The sequence below is a fragment of the Fukomys damarensis genome, unplaced genomic scaffold (assembly GCF_012274545.1).
Source record: "Fukomys damarensis isolate Sample0158 unplaced genomic scaffold, DMR_v1.0_HiC HiC_scaffold_21, whole genome shotgun sequence".
Lineage (NCBI taxonomy): Eukaryota > Metazoa > Chordata > Mammalia > Rodentia > Bathyergidae > Fukomys > Fukomys damarensis.
Genome location: NW_022900933.1, coordinates 15,624,800 through 15,642,564, shown reverse-complemented (window position 1 = coordinate 15,642,564; position 17,765 = coordinate 15,624,800). Strand labels below are relative to the sequence as shown.

The window sequence follows — 17,765 nt, the reverse complement described above, 5'->3', positions numbered from 1 at the left end:
TAGCAAAAGATGTAACCAGAAAACCAGACATAGATATAACTGCAAAATTCAATTCCTTATCAATGGGCCTATATGATTCCATCCCCCACACACTTTCCATTCCATCTACCCATCCTGTGGGGCATAGACTCACTTGTGCATGCTGATTCACTATGCACAAGAACTTTAAATAGGCTCAGTGGTGGGTTACCAAGAAAATGTGTATAGCACAGAGTCCCTTCATGGAAAAGTAACAAAAAGAATTTAAAAAGAAAAGGCACTGTTAACACATAAACAAAAACAACCAATTTCATCTGTACCCTAACTGCTAGAAAGACATGAGTTGAACCGAACTGACACAGGAAATCTGCTCAGGGTTACAAAGACAGCACTCAGGCTGGAGAAAGGTGTAGCAACTGTAGAATAGGAAAGGTGAGAGATGCTCTAGACAAGTAACAGGGCCAATACACTGAGGTGTGGAAAGGATGCAGAAACTATGTTTGTGTGCACTTTAGTCCACAAGTATAGATTTTAATTTAGTCGATAAGGTGGAAACCACTGAGGTAACTGAGACTTCTAGTAATATGGAAGGAAGGCCAGAGTCTGAAAACTTTCTCCCTATAAAATATAAATAATACTAAAAATTTTAAATATATTTTAAAACATACAGTTTGAGGTCCAAAGAAGGAGAGGCATTTTTGGAACTCACTCCCTCAAAAAAATATGGAAGCAGGAATCAGGAGAGTTAGATGGTACAAAGTCATCGGGTAGCTTAAGGGTGTATGCCAATCTTCAATAGTGTTCATACAAAACATGGATCTCACAGAACTTCCAAAACTGTACCTTAGTAAATGTAAACTTGAAATGATCATAAAAATTAGAAGAAACAGGTCACTATGAGTAATAGTCAACAGAATTATTCTTCCCAAAACTTCAGATATTGAAATGACTGGATATAGAACAAAAATAAGTAGCTGGGCATGGTGACGCACGCGTGTAATCCCAGCATTCAGGAGGCTGCGGCAGGAAGATCACTGTGGATCACTGTGAGTTTGAGACCAACCTGGGCTACATAGCCAGTTCCAGTTCAGTCTCAACTACACAGTGAGACCCTGTCTCAAAAAACAAAAAAGCAAAACAAAACAAAACAAAAGTACATATGTAATAAAATAAAAGTAACTTAAAATATGAGCAAAGAAAAAGACAAATACTCAAAAATTTAATACTAAATATCCCCAGTACTACAAAAATAAAACAAAAAACAACTACCAATAGAAATTCTAGAAATAAAAAATATACTTAGTAATATTTGAAGAAAATCACATGCGATGAAAAAAATTCAAAAACATACTATTAAGTTAGAAAATAAAGGAGATGGGAGAGGGGATAATTATTATTATAAAACAGTAGATTTAATATGCCTCAATTTTTCTTGAAAAAAGTACATATTTATTAGTATTTAAGTAAAAAACAAAAAAAGAAAAAAGATGTGCATCAACAGCAGTACTTCTGGGGAATGGGAATAATGGAGACAATTCTGATATGTACTATTATACCTGGTCTGAATTTTTTAAACAGTGAACACTGTCCTCCTTCTCTTCCTATCATTATTATTATTAATATTATTGCAGAGCTGGGAACTGAACTAAGGACCCATGCTGGGCAAGCATTCTAACTCTGAGCTACATCCCCAGCCCTACTATTTTTGTTTTTGTGATATTTTAAAGACAGAAGGCAAAGTTTGTAACTATGATGGTGAAAATTTTAGAGCTTTCAATGATATGAAGAGCCTGCTGCAGAAGGTTCACCATCATTTTGTTTAAAAAGTCAGCTAAGAAGTCAAGGTAGAAGAATCAATGCAGAAAGGGCAGGCATCAAAAATGCTAGACATGGAGAACTAACAAACATAACTCATTAGTTATGGATAATAATAATTATGGATAAAACAGATGGTAAAAATTAAGAACTACAAAGGGCTGGGGATTTAGCTCAGTGGTGCCTCTGCCTGCCTCACAAGTGCAAGGTCCTGAGTTCAATCCCCAGCACCAAAAAAAAAAAAAAAAAAAAAAAAGACTGGCAAAGCAGACCTACTGATAAGGGGATGGCATAAAAGATAATCAGTTCAATTTCCATGCTAGCAGATCTGAGTGGCACTGATATATAAAGGAAAAAATATCAACCATGGGCCTAATAAGCAGAGACTTCTAGTCTAAAAGTTGTATTTGAGGATGCAGACTTAAGCCATGAGGTTATATGCACTGTTTTTGTTTTTTTGGTATTGGGGATTGAACTCATGACCCTGTGCATGCCACTAAGCTAAATCCCCGGCCCTATATGCACTTTTCCAAGAAGCAATAAAAGAGACAAAAAGTCCAATGTCCAGACTCAGGAAAGAACAAAAGCAAAAACAAGAAACAATGTCAAGCAGAACAGAGAGATCAGTAAGTCAGTGGCAGCGAAGTCCAGAGAGATGGAGATTTAGCTCAGTGACACCACCCCTGCCTAGCAAGCGCAAGGGTCCTGAGTTCAATGCCTGGTACTGAAAAAACAAACAAACAAACAAAAAAACTCCAGAGAGATTAAGTTCAAAAGGTCAGCAGATATGATCAAGAGAAATACTGGCAACCATAGGATAAGCAGCTTCCATGTAGCCACAAGAAGAATGTTTGAGGGCATTAAGAACTGGATCTGAAAGGGGTAATGGCTATGTATTGATCCAGGCCAAACTTTGCTCAGATCCCCATGCTGACCCATTAGCTTCTAACCCATACAACAGTGTGACCACTATATCAGCTCCCCATCTGTACAACAGGGATCATAGTAGGGCTACTTTACGGAGCTGTGAAGATTAAATGAAACAAGGTAAAATGGTTTGTGTGGTTTAATACACTGTCCTCTAAACATTACTGTTTGAGGTGGGGAAAACTCATTCACATTTAAGAGCAGAGAAAAGAAGAGGCAGTTTAGAGACTGGTACTTTCTCTTTCACATGTGAAAATAAGTAAATACATAAAAATTAAATAATTTCTAAAATTCTTAGGAAAAATAATTTAGTTAATCTTAAATTTAGAGCTCCATTTATCCAATTACACAAGTATTTTGCAAAAGAAAAGCAGAGAACCTGGGAGCAAATTCTAGATTACAAGAAAGCAAAAGTAGATTCACTCCTTAATAAAATCTAAAAATGAACAAAACAGCATACAATTCAGATAAAAGTCAAAAAATGAATCTAATAAAGCAGAAAAATAGAACCAGCAGGCAAACACAGATATTGATAAAATATACAGCTGGTGATAAGGGGGCGAAAGCAAGCTGAGAAAGAGCATATTCAGTGCAGTGAGGGTTTAAGTCGTTTGCTCTTTGGCTTGTGTGCTGAGGACCTGTTATCACACACACCTTTCATCTTCTCTCCATATAATAATGGCAGACCACAGTCGGCCATCCCTTAGGGTAACTATCTAACCACTCACAGGCTCGACAGGTTCAACAAGCTACATTAAGCTCTGGTATCATTTTAGAGTTTGTGAGAATTAAGAAAAGATTACATCTTAACTAGTAATCAACTACATGCAAGTTAAGACACTTTTTCTGTCTATAAAAATTAACACCACTTAAAAAAAAAACTCGCCAGGCATGATGGTGCATGCCTATAATCCCAGCACTTGGGGAGGCTGAGGCAGGAAGATCACTGGGAGTTCAAGGTCAGCCTAGGCTACACAGTGAGACCCTGTCTCAAAAAAACCAAAACAAAAACCAAAAGACCAAACCAAACAACAAATTAATCCTCAATGTTGTGAAGGTGGGGAAAAATACACACTCTCATTATTACTGGTGTTAAGCACAAATTGATATAGCCCTTTTGAAAACAGAAGTTTGCATATTGGGTTAAAAATGCAGATTCAATTTGCTCCAGAAATTCTATGTCTAGGATTTTACCCTAAAGAAATTACTGAAAAAGTTATATGCATAAAGACATCGTTTTTTATAATAGTGAATAACCAGAAACAAACTGTCCAATATCAAAGAAATCAGAAAACATATACTCATTGAGTCCAATATTATGTAGCTATAGAAATATTTTCCAAGAATCTGTAACATAGAAAAAATGCTTATGTCAAAGTAAAAGCTAAGGAAGGGCACATACTGATTATATATTTTAACTATGTTTTAAAAATATACTAGAGGGCTAGGGATTTAGCTCAGTGGTGCCATACCTGCCTGGCAAGCTCAAAGTCCTGAGTTCGAGACTCAGTACTGGAAGAAAAAAAAATTTGAAATATACTAGAAAAAACACTAGAAGTAAAGAGAATATACTGTAATACCAGGAAATTTAATATAATTCCTGAGGGGCCGGGGATTTAGCTCAGTGGTTCAGCCACCTGCCTCACAAATGCAAGGTCCTGAGTTTGATCCCCAGTACCACCAAATAAATAAATAAATAAACAAACAAACAAACAAACAAATAAATAAATAAATAAAAATAAGTCAATGACTTATAATAATTCGTAACATTTTTTGATTCTAAAACATGTGCCAGGCTAGAATTCAGGAGTGAGTCACTTAGCGAGCTACAACTAGGAGAGTAGAGGGTAGAGGTTTGGGCCAGTGTCTTTCCTGCATGACCTCCCTGCCCCACTTCCCAAGGAAAGAAGCAGCACTACCATAGGAGAAACATGTGTACATAGTTGGCTACAGTTTCAGAAGCAAGACACAGCCAGTCACCAATATGTTTTAACACCAGCATCTGAAGGTGGCTCTATTGTTCTGCCCTCAAATATGAGAATCTGAATTTCAAAATATTTTATGGGGAAAATTATATCTTAAGGTACTACTTGTGAATGAGGGCATATTCAAAGGTCTTAGGGTATATAGTCCTTCAGGAAATCTTAAGTATATGTGAAAGTATTTGTTCTCCATTTATGTCTTTTTGTATTTTTAAAATACTCCACAATTACAGGGAAGATAACAAAAATTAAATAGGTCTAAAATGTAAGATCTTTTTTCTTTACTAGCCCAAGCAAGGTACGTGACAGGAAAACGCAGGCAGAAACACAACAGGCAGAAAGCATGACTGTGTCTCAAGCTTACCTTATAGCACCTGTATTTATACAGAACCACCAAGAGGATGGTCATGACCACAATGACACTGATCATGATGGCGGCGTTCAGAACTGAATGTAGTGCTCTTTGGCCAACAGTCTCCGTGTCTTCTGTGAATGGGGTATAGATTCTATAATGCAACAAAACGCAAAGTCCTGGATATTAATGGATAATCCAAACGATATGCTCCCTTCAACACCATAATCTTGTTTTATTAAATTTACACAAGCTACTTTTTCCCATTTCATCAGTCTAAGAATTTTTAAACTAAGAAAAACAGGTATACTCTAAAATGCTTCAAAATAAAAAAGAAGAATCTAAAATACACAGATGAACTTATGTGTGAGCCAGACACTGGCTCCATCTAGTGGATTCTTTAAGCTGAAATAATTACTTTCCCAAAAGTATATGTATTAGTAATCTACTAGGTTAACAAGATTTTGCTGCATAAACCACCTAGGCTTACTAGGGGTTATCAGAGGAAGATGATATGGTTCAAAATTATTGTCTTTCATCTGTAGAGTAACTGTAACTTGAGTTGTCTTGCTAGCCATCTTCCCTTTCTCACTCACACTAAAATATTTTTATTCTACATGCTGATGGTCTCAGCCTCCCGGACCAGAGCTTAGTAGCGCTGTACCTATGCAACAAGTGCAAGGTCCTGAATTCAATCCCTGGCACTGGAAAAAAACAAAAACAAGGAAAAGGCTTCTGCCTCCATACAGTTAAGTGTGGCCATGAGACTAAGTAATGCCAATGAACTATAAACAAATATGCTTGTAAGGAACTGGCCAGAAAGGAGTACATTCTACTAGAGATGGCCTATGTCCTTGTCTTCCCTGCTGCCTGGATGAAGGGAGGGTCCAGTGGAAGCCTGAAGCAACTCAGAAGACAGGAGTCAAGAAGAAAGAGGAAGCTGAGTCCAGGATGAGCACAAAGCCAGTACACAGGCATGGACTGCCTACCTCCTTAATGCTCAGTGGGAGAGAAACCAGGCATGTCTCCACTGAAACCAGTTCTTCTGATTTTCTGTAACAGGGCCAGGAGACTTTCCATAAAGGGCCAGATGAGAAACATTTTAAGTTTTGTGGGTTACAGAGTCTGCCTCTATAGGGTAAAAGCAGCCACTGAGAAAATATAAATGAATGGACATGGTCGTAGTTCCACCGACTTTCTTCCCAACAGGACACCTCCTGGGGCAGATAAGGCTCTGGGCTATAACTTGTAATAGTATATAGCTATAGCCAAACCTCATGCTACTTCATATAAGTAGTTACTGTCTCTAACCCCTGCCTTTTCACACATGTCTTAGCAATGGCTTGACTTTCAGAACACAATGAAGTTTTTTGGACACTTCCCAAAGTTCACCTAAATCTCACTTAAAACTCTAGTTCCTAGAGACAGACTAGATGGACATCTGAATTACAGCACTTTTCTTGGAGATCAATGACTAACACGAAGAGCACCAGGAATCCATACAACAGTGCTCAAATTTAGAGTTCAGGCTTCTTATTCATTCTTTCAATTAAACTTTTTAAAATTAATTCTGTACCTCACCCTTGGAGACAAAATACCTTCACAAGCCTTACAGTAAAGGAGGAAATCACACATTCAATAATGTAAATAAATATACTTGCAAAATGTGACAAGTGAAAAAAAACAGGTTGTTATTAAACAGGTAAGAACAGATACTACACTTGATCTTAGCCAAAAGGCCAGAGAAGTGATAAAAAACAGGTTGTTCTTATCTTTAGAATCTGATTCTATTAGGCTGGGAAGGAAATTATCTTTGAAGACTTAACATTTAAACCAAGATAAAAAGGATAATAGGGGCTGGGGATTTAGCTCAGTGGTTCCACCGCCTGCCTTGCAAGTGCAGGGACCTGAGTTCGATCCCTGGTACGAAAAAAAAAAAAAAAAAAAAAAGGATAATAGGAATTTAATTTACCAAAGTTAGAAAAGGAAAGGACATTCCAGGCATAAGAGCAATGGCTCTAAAAGAATTAAGATGTGTTACGTACACATACAAATCCCTCATGATGAATGTGATCATTATGTACTACAAACATGTATTAATAAAAAAGAAAAGGGCTGGGGATTTAGCTCAGCGGTTCTCTCGCCTGCCTTCCAAGTGCAAGGACCCAACTTTGATCCCCCGTACCAAAAAAATAAATAAATAAGAAAAATAAGGAAAAAAACAATGAAAATTCAACCTAAAAAAAAGAGAGAGAGAGAGAGAGAGAGAGAGAGCCTCAGGGTTGAGTCAAGAGAAATCATTAGACATGAAGGTCAAATTCTAGTTGGGAATAATTTCTTAACCCTCGTTTTATCCTTAGTAAACGGACATAATACTTACCAAATAGTGCAGGATTACCTAACATTTGCATTTGGAATGGGAAACACATTTTGGTCATGCATGACCTCATCTTTTGAAGATCATCTCAACTATTAAATGATTCCAGATACACTACATGTGTGCCAGTCATAGTGATATATTAAGTGTAGGTACATGATCAAGACTGTGATAATCAAAATCTTTCTAGAAATCTGAATCCCACAGAAACACATCTAGATGGGTCCATTCTATAAGAACTATTATTGTGGAGGTCTTGGGGCCATCCTGTTTCCTGTTCTAAGACTTAATTTTTTTCAGTTTTTTCTTTGATTTTGTTAATAACATAGCCTTCTTGGAAAAGTAAAAAAAAAAAAAAAGAGTAATGGCCCCAATCGCCCTGAAGAGGGAAAAATTATTCTTAACTTGCTCAATTCCAAATAAATTCTGTCCTATCCAATGACAACATCCAAGAAACCTATCTAGAGCATATGTATGTATATAATATTATTATATTAATAATATTCCCAACTAGAATTTGACCTTCATGTCTAATGATTTCTCTTGACTCAACCCTTATGCCTTATTTAATCACTTAAAGCAAGTGAAAACCCCTCGCTCAACTGCTTCTGCTGTCAAAGATCGACTCCTTCATGCACCTTCAGTATGAAATGCTGTGAAGAAAAGCCTCACTGGCCTTGAGAACAGAACAAAACATTCATACATACAGCTGCCCATCTTTCCGTGTATAAAAGCTGACCGATTTGATGGTAGCCACAACCACCACCATGCAGAGGGTCACAGGGACAAAGAGCATGATGACATGTTTGGCACCATATTTCAATGTCAGCTCCTCATCTTCTTCTTCATCTTGTTCCACCACCTGCCGTGAGTTCCCTTGGGGTCGGCCATTAGATACTGGCTCAGGGTTGCCAGGTCTCCGCCTATCACTGTGCTCCTGCCGTTCTCGACTGTCATTCTAAAAGCAAGAGAAAAACTTTGTCAGTAAATCAGACTCCTAGAATCAAAGTATTCTACATCAAAAACAGCATATATAACAATTAGACGTGGGACTAATAAAAGACCAGTAAATACTTAAATTCTGAAGACTTGTGGCAAGAAAGAGCAGGCAGTTCAAAAGTCAGGATTATTTACCGCTGTGCCCTTAGGCAGCAGGTTCAAACTCGTACCTGATCCTGGCTCATCTCATTCCCTCCTTTCATTCTCAACCTAAGAAAACTGTACTCACTCGTGGAGGTCTGGCTACAATATGGACATCTACATCAAATCTTTATTTGCTGCAGCTTCAAAGCAGAGTAATCTCAACTTTTCAAATTCATTAAGTGCTTTCTACCTGCAGTTTTACACCATTTATGCAAGGAAAAAAATGTAATTATTAATTAGACTTTAAAACTTGTTGAAGTGTTCAAGGGATCTCCGCCTATTTCTTACAACTGTATGTAAAGCTACAATTATCTGTTAAAAGGTCAATTGAAAAATTCTAGGGAGCAAGTATGCTGTAAACCATGCTGATGCCCCCCACCCCACTCTGTACAGAATAAGGGAGCCACACCTCTACTACTCATATCTTTTTTTTTTTTCGTTTTTTGAGACAGGGTTTCACTATGTAGCCCAGGCTGGTCTCAATCTCACAGAGATCCTCCTGCCTCAGCCTCCCAAGTGCTGGGATGACAGGTGTGCACCACCATGCCCAGCCACTACTCATATCTTAAAACTCAGATTATCTAAAGGGTAGAATGAATAACAAGAGCAATAACAACAAACAGTAATAAAAATAATAGATGAGAAAGCTGGGCATGGTGGCACACGACTGTAATCCCAGCACTTGGGAGGCTGAGACAGGGGGATCGCTGTGAGTTCGATACCAGCCTGGGCTACATAGTGAGTTCCAGGTCAGTCTCAACTACACAGTGAGACCCTGTCTTAAAAAACCGGAAAAAAAAAAGAAGAGAGAGAGAGAGAGACAGACAAGCAAATAGAGATGAATATAGACTGATAGTCACTGTTGCTGGTAAGATGAAATCAGCTTGGTGAGATAGTGCAGGAAGACCATTTAAGAACAAACTACTCCTGCACCTCATTTCTTACTATGGTGTAGCACTATTACTATAGGATATTACTGTGGTATTATTCATTGAAGATACATTCCACACTTAATAATAGCTTAAAATTATTTCAGTGCACTAGGGACTATGATGTGTGCATTGCTTTTTAATTCTCAAAGCCCCATGACCACCACCACCACCACCACCACTTCAAGGGAGAAGAAACAGCTCTGAACTGAGGCCAGCCTCCAGGGGTGTGCCCCCCGCCCAGGACTGCACCGAGGCCCATACACTGAGCCATATCCCAGCCCTTTCTTATTTTGAAAAAAGGGCTCACTCAGTTGCTAGATACCCAGGCTGGGCTCAAACTTGGAATCCTCCTGCCTCAGCCTCCCAGCGTGCTAGGATTCCAGGCATGCACCACCACCCCTGGCTCACAAGTTTTTCTCTTTACTTCTTCCACCTCTCTTTTTTATTAGTGCATATTCATTATACAGATGAATGGGTTTCATTCTGGTATATGTGTATATGCCCATAACATACTTTAATCATAACCCCTCCAAAAGGGATTGAACTCAGGTCCTTGCACTTTCAAGGCAGGTGGCGGAACCACTGAGCTAAACTCCCGGCCTGCCCCCTCCAAATTCTTAATGACCTCTTCATCTGCTGGGGACCTCCTCAGGTTCAGTTTGGGCTGAGATTTTTCTTTTATTTCATTTTCACATCCCACAAGTAATCATTGAAATTCTATGACATTCCAAATATTCTGTGTCTGAAATTTTTAAGATCTACACTCTATCTTTTAAACGTTCCTAAGTTCGTTTTAGGAAAGGTTGTAAAAACTTTGTTTGCTGTGCAAGGACTTTAGACTTTATCCTGTAGGCAACAGAAAGTCATAAAGACTGTTATGGTTATATGACTTTTTTAAGAAATCTGAGTTCCAATGAAAGGAGATGTACAAAGAAAATAATTTCAGAAGTTGAATTAACAGGACTCGGTTACAAATTACATGTGATGGTCAGGAAGGAGTCAAAGAAACTCTTGAGTTTCTAGCTATAAGGGCCCAGGCAGGTAGTGACTACAGTGACAAGCAGGCTGGAGAGAGGAGACATACTTCCTTTAGAGATATAGGTAAATCTGAAATACCTATAGTGAGGAGAGCTCAAAGGCAATCAGCAATGGGAATGTCAGGTTCAAAAACAAAGTTGGAGGAAGTAATTAGTCTCTATAGTTACAAAACTGGATGAAAAAAATCTCAGAACAGGGAGGAACAACAGGACACTAAAAACTTGTTAGTCACTAATATAGAGCAGCTGTGAAAGTGAGACAGCAACCAGTATGGGGGCAAAGGACAGGTGTACTCTTGGGTCTTAATTCAGGACAGGTTACCAGTGAAAGGATAGCATGTGTTCTTCCCTACTGTTTACTCCTCCCAGAAACCTTATGGATCTCAAAAACCAGATGCAGCATTTAAGCCAGGATGACTTCACCACAAAAGTCTACGATGAAAAAATTAAACTGTTGCAGACCATCATAGAAGGACAAAGGACAAACTAACTCCGGGCCCTTAAACTGCTACTAATTAAGAATATGACTTGAGGGGCTGGGGATTTAGCTCAGTGATTCTGCCACCTGCTGTGGAAGCACAAGGTCCTGAGTTTAACAAAAAAAAAAGAAAGGAAAGAAAGAGATTAAAAAATATATACATGACTTGAGCTGGGCGTGATGGCACACACCTGTAATCCCAGCGCTGGGGGGCTGAGGCAAGAGTCTATCTCAAAAACAAAACTGCTGGGGATTTAGCTCAGTGGTGCCACTCCTGCCTCCTAAGCACAAAGTCCTGAGTTTGATCCCCACGTCAAAAACAAAAACAAAAAACAAAACCCAAACAAACAACAACAAAATAAACAGGATCTGTGTTTTCTTCAGAGACAATCAAGGATTTAAACGCTGCTAAAAAACAGTAACTGTTCATTTAGGCCTACAGATGCCCCATGGATAACTAAAAACAGCCAAAGCTTGCCATCTCTGCCTTCATTTTGCTTCTTTCCCCTTTATTACTTTAAACTTTGGGTCAGACCTCTACTTAGCTCTGCATATAGAGATATCAATCATTTAAGAATTGTCTAAAAACTACTGACACAAAGTTTATTAGTCCTAAATTTACATAACCTATGTCATCCCCTTTCAAAACTGAGGACACTGAGAAAAGAGATTTGCAGAATGTTCAACCACCAAGTTTCACCCCTGGTATGGACCCTTAAAAGCCTCTAAGCATTGCCCTAAAACTCCAGTTGCCCTGGGGTCCAGCGGAGCCCCTGCAGAACTGAGACTGCCCCTCCCAAGACAGAGGTACCATCTCATAAGTGGACCAGAGTACCTCCTCCATAATGAAGGCTTCTCAAGAGCCATGCTGCAAAACCAGAGCTGGTACAATAATCAGCAGACTTGCCCATGACCTGGAACCCTTGCTAAGAACCAGTCTGATCTTCTGTCAGTTCTGTGCTCCCTTTGGTGCGTCTCAAGCTGAAGTTCCTTCTCATTTTCTCTCACTTTTTTTTTTTGGCACCGGGAATCAAACTTGGGTCCCTGCGCTTGCAAAGCAGGCACGGGAACCACTGAGCTAAAGCCCCGGCCCTCATTTTCTCTCACTTTCCAATTAAAGCTTTTGCCTGCAAACTTGGGCTGTTGCCTCAGATTTACCTTCCATTATCACAGAAGGAAAAATACACAGTGAGAAGATGACTAAGGAGAGATGTGTGGATAACCCCCAAGCTTCAGCAGCATGTGATGGGAGAAAAAGCAGCAAAATAAAGTAGGAGAATAGAGGAGAGGAAAAAGCACCCAGGAATCTGTGTAACACAGAAATAAAATAGAGGCACAACTCTAAGAGATGTTACCAACAGGTGGAATGAGAGCTGCAAACCACTCATTAGCAAAGGGAAGCACAACAAGAGTTTTATAAAATTAAAACAGTGCATAGGGCTGGGGATTTAGCTCAATGGCACTGCGCCTGCTTTGCAAGTGCAAGGTCCTGAGTTCAATATCCAATTACTGCAAAAAAAAAAAGTAAAACAGTACAGAAGACAGATCATAAACTGTAACAGAATAGGAAAAGAATGGAAATTGAGGAAGTAAAGGCAATCATTCTTTAACACCCTATACACAAAAATTAGTTTGGAAAGGAAAGAACTCAAACTTGAAAAAATTACACTTGGGCTGGGGATGTAGCTCAGTGGCACCACCCCTGCCTCAAAAGCAAAAGGTCCTGAGTTCAACCCCCCATACCAAAAAAAAAAAGTTATTTTATACTTAATCAAAAGTCTGAGAAGCAATCAAAGAAGTTGTTTTAGAGCTGTTGGAGACTTGAGCATTCTTTTCAGGTCAAGGTACAGGGGTGAGAACAGAACAGATTTGCATATATGAGAGGGCACAATAACTAATGGAACTGGGTAGAGGATAGAACAAAAGATAGCTGTGCTCACAAAAGCATCAGTGTCCTCTTCTTCAATCTGGCCATCAGGGAATAACTCTTAGACCCCAAAGAGAAAATGTTTATGAGAACCCAAACCCTACAAGGAATGGCAAGGAAACATTTCCAAACATAAAAGGCTTTGGAAGATGTACACTACCAATAAAGATAATCTATGCTGAACTCAAGTAACAAGAGTGGCTCAAAGCCCAGGAACCCAGATGGCAATGGTTACGAGGAAGGTGATGTCTGGAGGATAGGGACACATTATGACAACAACTGAGGAGCAGGACAGTTGAGAAAATTCAGACTTCTATTTCCCAGAGAAGCCATCAGCTAAAACTGGGACATCTGTGATCCATGTTCTGCAGTACAATTCTGACCAACTTTATGGGTTTATTAGCGATCACTATAAACTAAAATATAAGGCATAATAGTTATCTTTACATAACATTTGATAATTTACAAAGCATTACTACATTATCTCATTTATTTGCAAAAGCAACTTATACCAAATCTTCCAAGGAGAAAAGAATAGAGGGAAGAATCAAATGTCCCTCTGCTGCTTCAAAACCTGTGCTCTTCCTGCTAGGCGAGGTGGCGCATGCCTGTGATCCCAGCACTCAAAAGGCTGAGGCAGTAGGATTACTGTGAGTTCAAGGCCAGCCTGAACTACAGATGAGCCCTTGTCTCAAAAACAAAACAAAAAAACAAATAAAACCTGTGCTCTTCCTGGGATTACAGCCTTCTTGTCAGGGTATGTGAACATGAGAACTAGGAAGTCTGCTGTGAGAGGATATCCCAGGTTCACTCAAAGGACTGGACGTTCTGGTTTATGAAGAACAGGAGCCAACTGTACCCTGCCCTGACCCCAGGCTGCAAAATGGTCTATTAGAGAAATGTTTACCCCAACGAGGAACACACTCAGCTCCTCCCTGCCCTTCCCACTCTTCTTTGGATAGAACTTTTTAAACTGTTTTAATTTTTTTAAGTGTACAATTGATTTAAAAGGTAAAACACAGGGGTTTAAAGTACAAAAGTATAAACAGGTACAAAGCAAATTCTTCCTCTTATCTGTCTCTTTTCCAACCCCCAACCCCCAGCCTACTCCTGAGATTCCTTTTGAAGTTCTGTTACACATATGCAGGCAAATATAAACATATACCCTCTTATCACACACATGCTAGTAAATGCGCTATGACATTCTTTGCTTTAACTGGGTAACAGTTTAAAAAATATATATCAGTACATAAAGACATTCTCATTCTTTTTTCTTGGACCAGGGTCTTGCTATAGTATGCTGCCCAGGCTGGCTCTGAACTTGTGATCCTCCTGCTTCAGCCTCCCAAATAGCAGGGATTACTGGCGTGCAATACAGAGCCGATATATGAATGGAACATAATTTATTTGGTCAATTCCCTAATGATGGACATTTAACTTGGTTCCAATTTTTTGCCTTATAAAACACTGCTACAATGTAGGTGATTTAGGACATACTGGTAGTGTAAGTTCTCTGAAGTACAACTACTGGGCTAAAGTACATTTGTATTTCAAATTCTGAAATACACTGCAAAATTGCCTCCTTATGGAGTGCAGGAGTTTAGATTCAGAACATAGGAGACAGTCAATTTCCCCAGGTTCTTGCCAAAACATTATGTTAGCAGATGCCTGGAATTCTACCAATCTGATAGGTGAAATATGGAGTATCTGAGTAAATTTAATTTTTATTTCTCTTAGTACCAGGTGCTAGAGCTTTCTCTCTTTTTTTTTTTTTTTAATTAACTACCCATGTCTTCTCCCATTTTTCTATTTGGCTTATGGTAAATTTATTTTAGTTTCTGAGTACTGAGTGCTATGTTCATTGATTTAAATCAAATGTGAATGCCAGCAGTGTGTCCAGGGCTGGGAGTCCAGCAGTGAATAAGGTAGATAAGGCCCCTGGTCTCGTGAGCTGCTCTGAAGCAGGGGAAGCCAGACACACAATCAGAGACAGGGGAGACCACTGTGGACATGGTGGGAAGGGATTCGTGGGATGGGAGAGGTTGTGGATCGAAACAAAAAAATACACATCTGAGGAAGTGCCCTGAAGGATGAAGAGGTGTGATAGCCCTGCTGTGGAACAAACTAGCAGGGCTATCTAAACACTGTATGAATAAAAAAGAAGACGACTAGGCTCTTGCCTAGCTCCTAGAAGATAACCTCTAAGCCCTGGAAACACCCTGTCTGTTAAGACATCTTTGTTTATAGAGGGCTTTGGACCTGTCAAAGCTGCTATATGCTAAATATGGTCTATGGTGGCAGCCTTGTCTCACACACTATCAGTGTGGCCTCTGAAGGGGTACAGAGCTGGGGCCAATCAGGCCTACAAGGCCATTCATAATAAATACTCAAGATGCCAGGCCTGGTGCACCTCTTAAGGTGGCAGTACTCCTTAAGTGTGTTGTTGTACACATTTGCCAGGAGAATTAAGCATTGTCTACATAAATGTGAGAGGATAAATAGAAGCTTGGCCCTGGTGTCCCCTGGATACTGCCTTTTGTGCCTTCTTCTGTTGTTACTGTTAATCTATATTCTTTTCTTTTGTTTTTTGTAACAGAGTATTGCTATGTAGTTCAGGCTGGCCTTGACTCACTATATAGCCCAGGCTGGCCTCAAACTCACAACAATCCTCCTGCCTCAGCCTCCTGAGTACTGGGATTACAGGTAAGTGCCTACCTCTTCAACTGTAATAAACTAACAGTGAGTACATTTTTTTAGTTCTGTGATTCATATCAGGGAATTACTGAACCTAAGGGTACCATCAGTAACCTCCGAAATATCCTGCACACTGAAAATTATAAAATATTGGCTAAGAAAAATTAAATAAAAGCAAAAATAGACAAATTAAACTTACAAAGAGAATCACAGGAAACAGTCAAAAGTGAAAATGTAGCTTACATAATATAAGAAAATATCTACAAATTAATTTGCCTATATGAAATCTGAATTCACAACCATTGAGATTGTTGCTATTGGGCTGGGGATTTAGCTCAATGGTTCTGCTGCCTGCCTTCCAAGAGCAAGGTCCAGAGTTCAATCCCTGGTACCCAAACAAACACCCCCCCAAAAAAAAAGATTGTCATTATCAACCCTTTCACCCCCCAACAAAACAAAACAGAAAGTAGCCAGGTGTGGTAGTGCACACCTGTAGTCCCAGCACTCTGGGAGGCGGAGGCAGAAGAATCGCAAGCTTGAGCCTAGCCTGGGAATTTAAGTGACTTAGCATGACTCTGTCTCAAAAAAAGGGCTGCAGATATAGCTCAGCGTAAAGGTCCTGAGTTCAAGACTCAGTAAAAATAAAAAACGAAACACACACATACAAAAACAGAAAATAAGAGCTGAGGCTGTAGCTCAGGGGTAGACTGCTTTCCTAGCACGCACAATACCCCGGGCTATATCCCCAGTACTACAAAATAAAACAAAACCAGAAAACAACAGGCAATCATGATAATGTGAAGAAACTATATATAACCTCTGTGAATTGCTGGTGGAAATGTAAAATAATGCAACCATTAACAAAAATGTGGAGTTCCCTCAAAAAATTAAAAATATAATTAGCATATGGCCTAGCACTCACATGTCTAGGAATACACCCAAAAGAACTAAGGTGAAAACAGGATCTCAAAGAGATATTTACACACCCATGTTGACTACAGCATTATTCACAATTGAAGGGGTGGAAGCAGCCCAAATTCCACTGGAAAATGAGTAATGAAAATGAGGTATGCATACACAATAGAATATTATTAGCCTTAAAAGAGAATACCCTAGACTGGTGTATTGGTGTGTACCTGCAGCTCCACCTACTTGGGAGCCCAAGATGGAAAGATCACTTGAGTCCAGGAGTTTGGGACAAGTCTGTCTCAAAACCAAAACCAGAAAAAAAAAAAAAAAAAGGAAAGAAAGAAAAAGAAGGAAAAGAAAATCCTGTCACGTGCTACGATATGGATAAACCTCAAGGACACTATTCTAAATGAAATCAACAAAACACACACACACACAGAGTATGATTCCACTTATATACAGTAGTCAAACTCACAGAAAAGTAGAATTGTGATCGACAGGAATTAGAGGAAGAGGGTAATGGAAAGTAGCTCAATAAGCAGTTTCAATTTTGCAATATTAAAAATTCTAGAAATCTGGTTCACAACAATATGAGTATAGTTAACAGTACTGTACAGCGCTTTAAAAATCGTTCAGATGGGGGACGGGGATTTAGCTCAGTGACACCGCACCTGCCTCGCAAGTGTAAGGTCCTGAGTTTGATCCCCAGTACTATAAAAAAAAAATGTTAAGATGGTAAACTTTAATTTTTTGGTTTCCCCAGGCAGGGTCTTGCTATGTTGCCCAGGCTGGCCTCCAACTCATGATACTTTGGCCTCAGCCTCTCAAGTAGTTGGGATTACAGGCATGCATGTGTCACCAAACCCAGCTGAACTTTAAGTTTTATGTTATTTACCACAATTAAAAATATTTTTAACTAAAAAAAAAAAACACAAATATATGTAGAAATATACTACGTTCATGGATTGGAAGACAGAAAATTAAGATAGATGTTAATTCTACCAACACCTCCCCCGAGCCAATCTACAGAGTCACTGAAATCTCAATCTAAGTTCCAGAAGGTTTTTTTTAATAGAAATGTTTGTAAGATTCATAGGGAAATACTATAAGGATCTAAAATATTAAAAGCAACTCTGAAAAAAGTGCAAGGGCCCAAGTTCAGCCCCTGGTACAAAAAAAAAAAAAAAAAAAAAAAAAAAAAAAAAAAAAAAAA

At 39.1% G+C, this 17,765-nt stretch overlaps 1 protein-coding gene and 1 pseudogene across 3 annotated transcripts in view; both read right to left on the bottom strand.

The window, feature by feature from the left end:
* The window catches only part of Psen1 (presenilin 1), a 70,028-nt gene that overhangs the window by 32,510 nt on the left and 19,753 nt on the right, over positions 1-17,765 (bottom strand). For all 3 annotated transcript variants that reach the window (XM_010645426.3, XM_010645429.3, XM_010645427.3), the window contains exons 3-4: positions 8,140-8,390; positions 5,068-5,209 (exon numbers count right to left, since the gene is read on the bottom strand). In XM_010645426.3, the coding sequence (XP_010643728.1) occupies positions 5,068-5,209; positions 8,140-8,390 (393 nt within the window). The remainder of the gene's footprint in view (positions 1-5,067; positions 5,210-8,139; positions 8,391-17,765) is intronic.
* Positions 6,717-6,807, bottom strand: LOC117287178 (annotated as a pseudogene).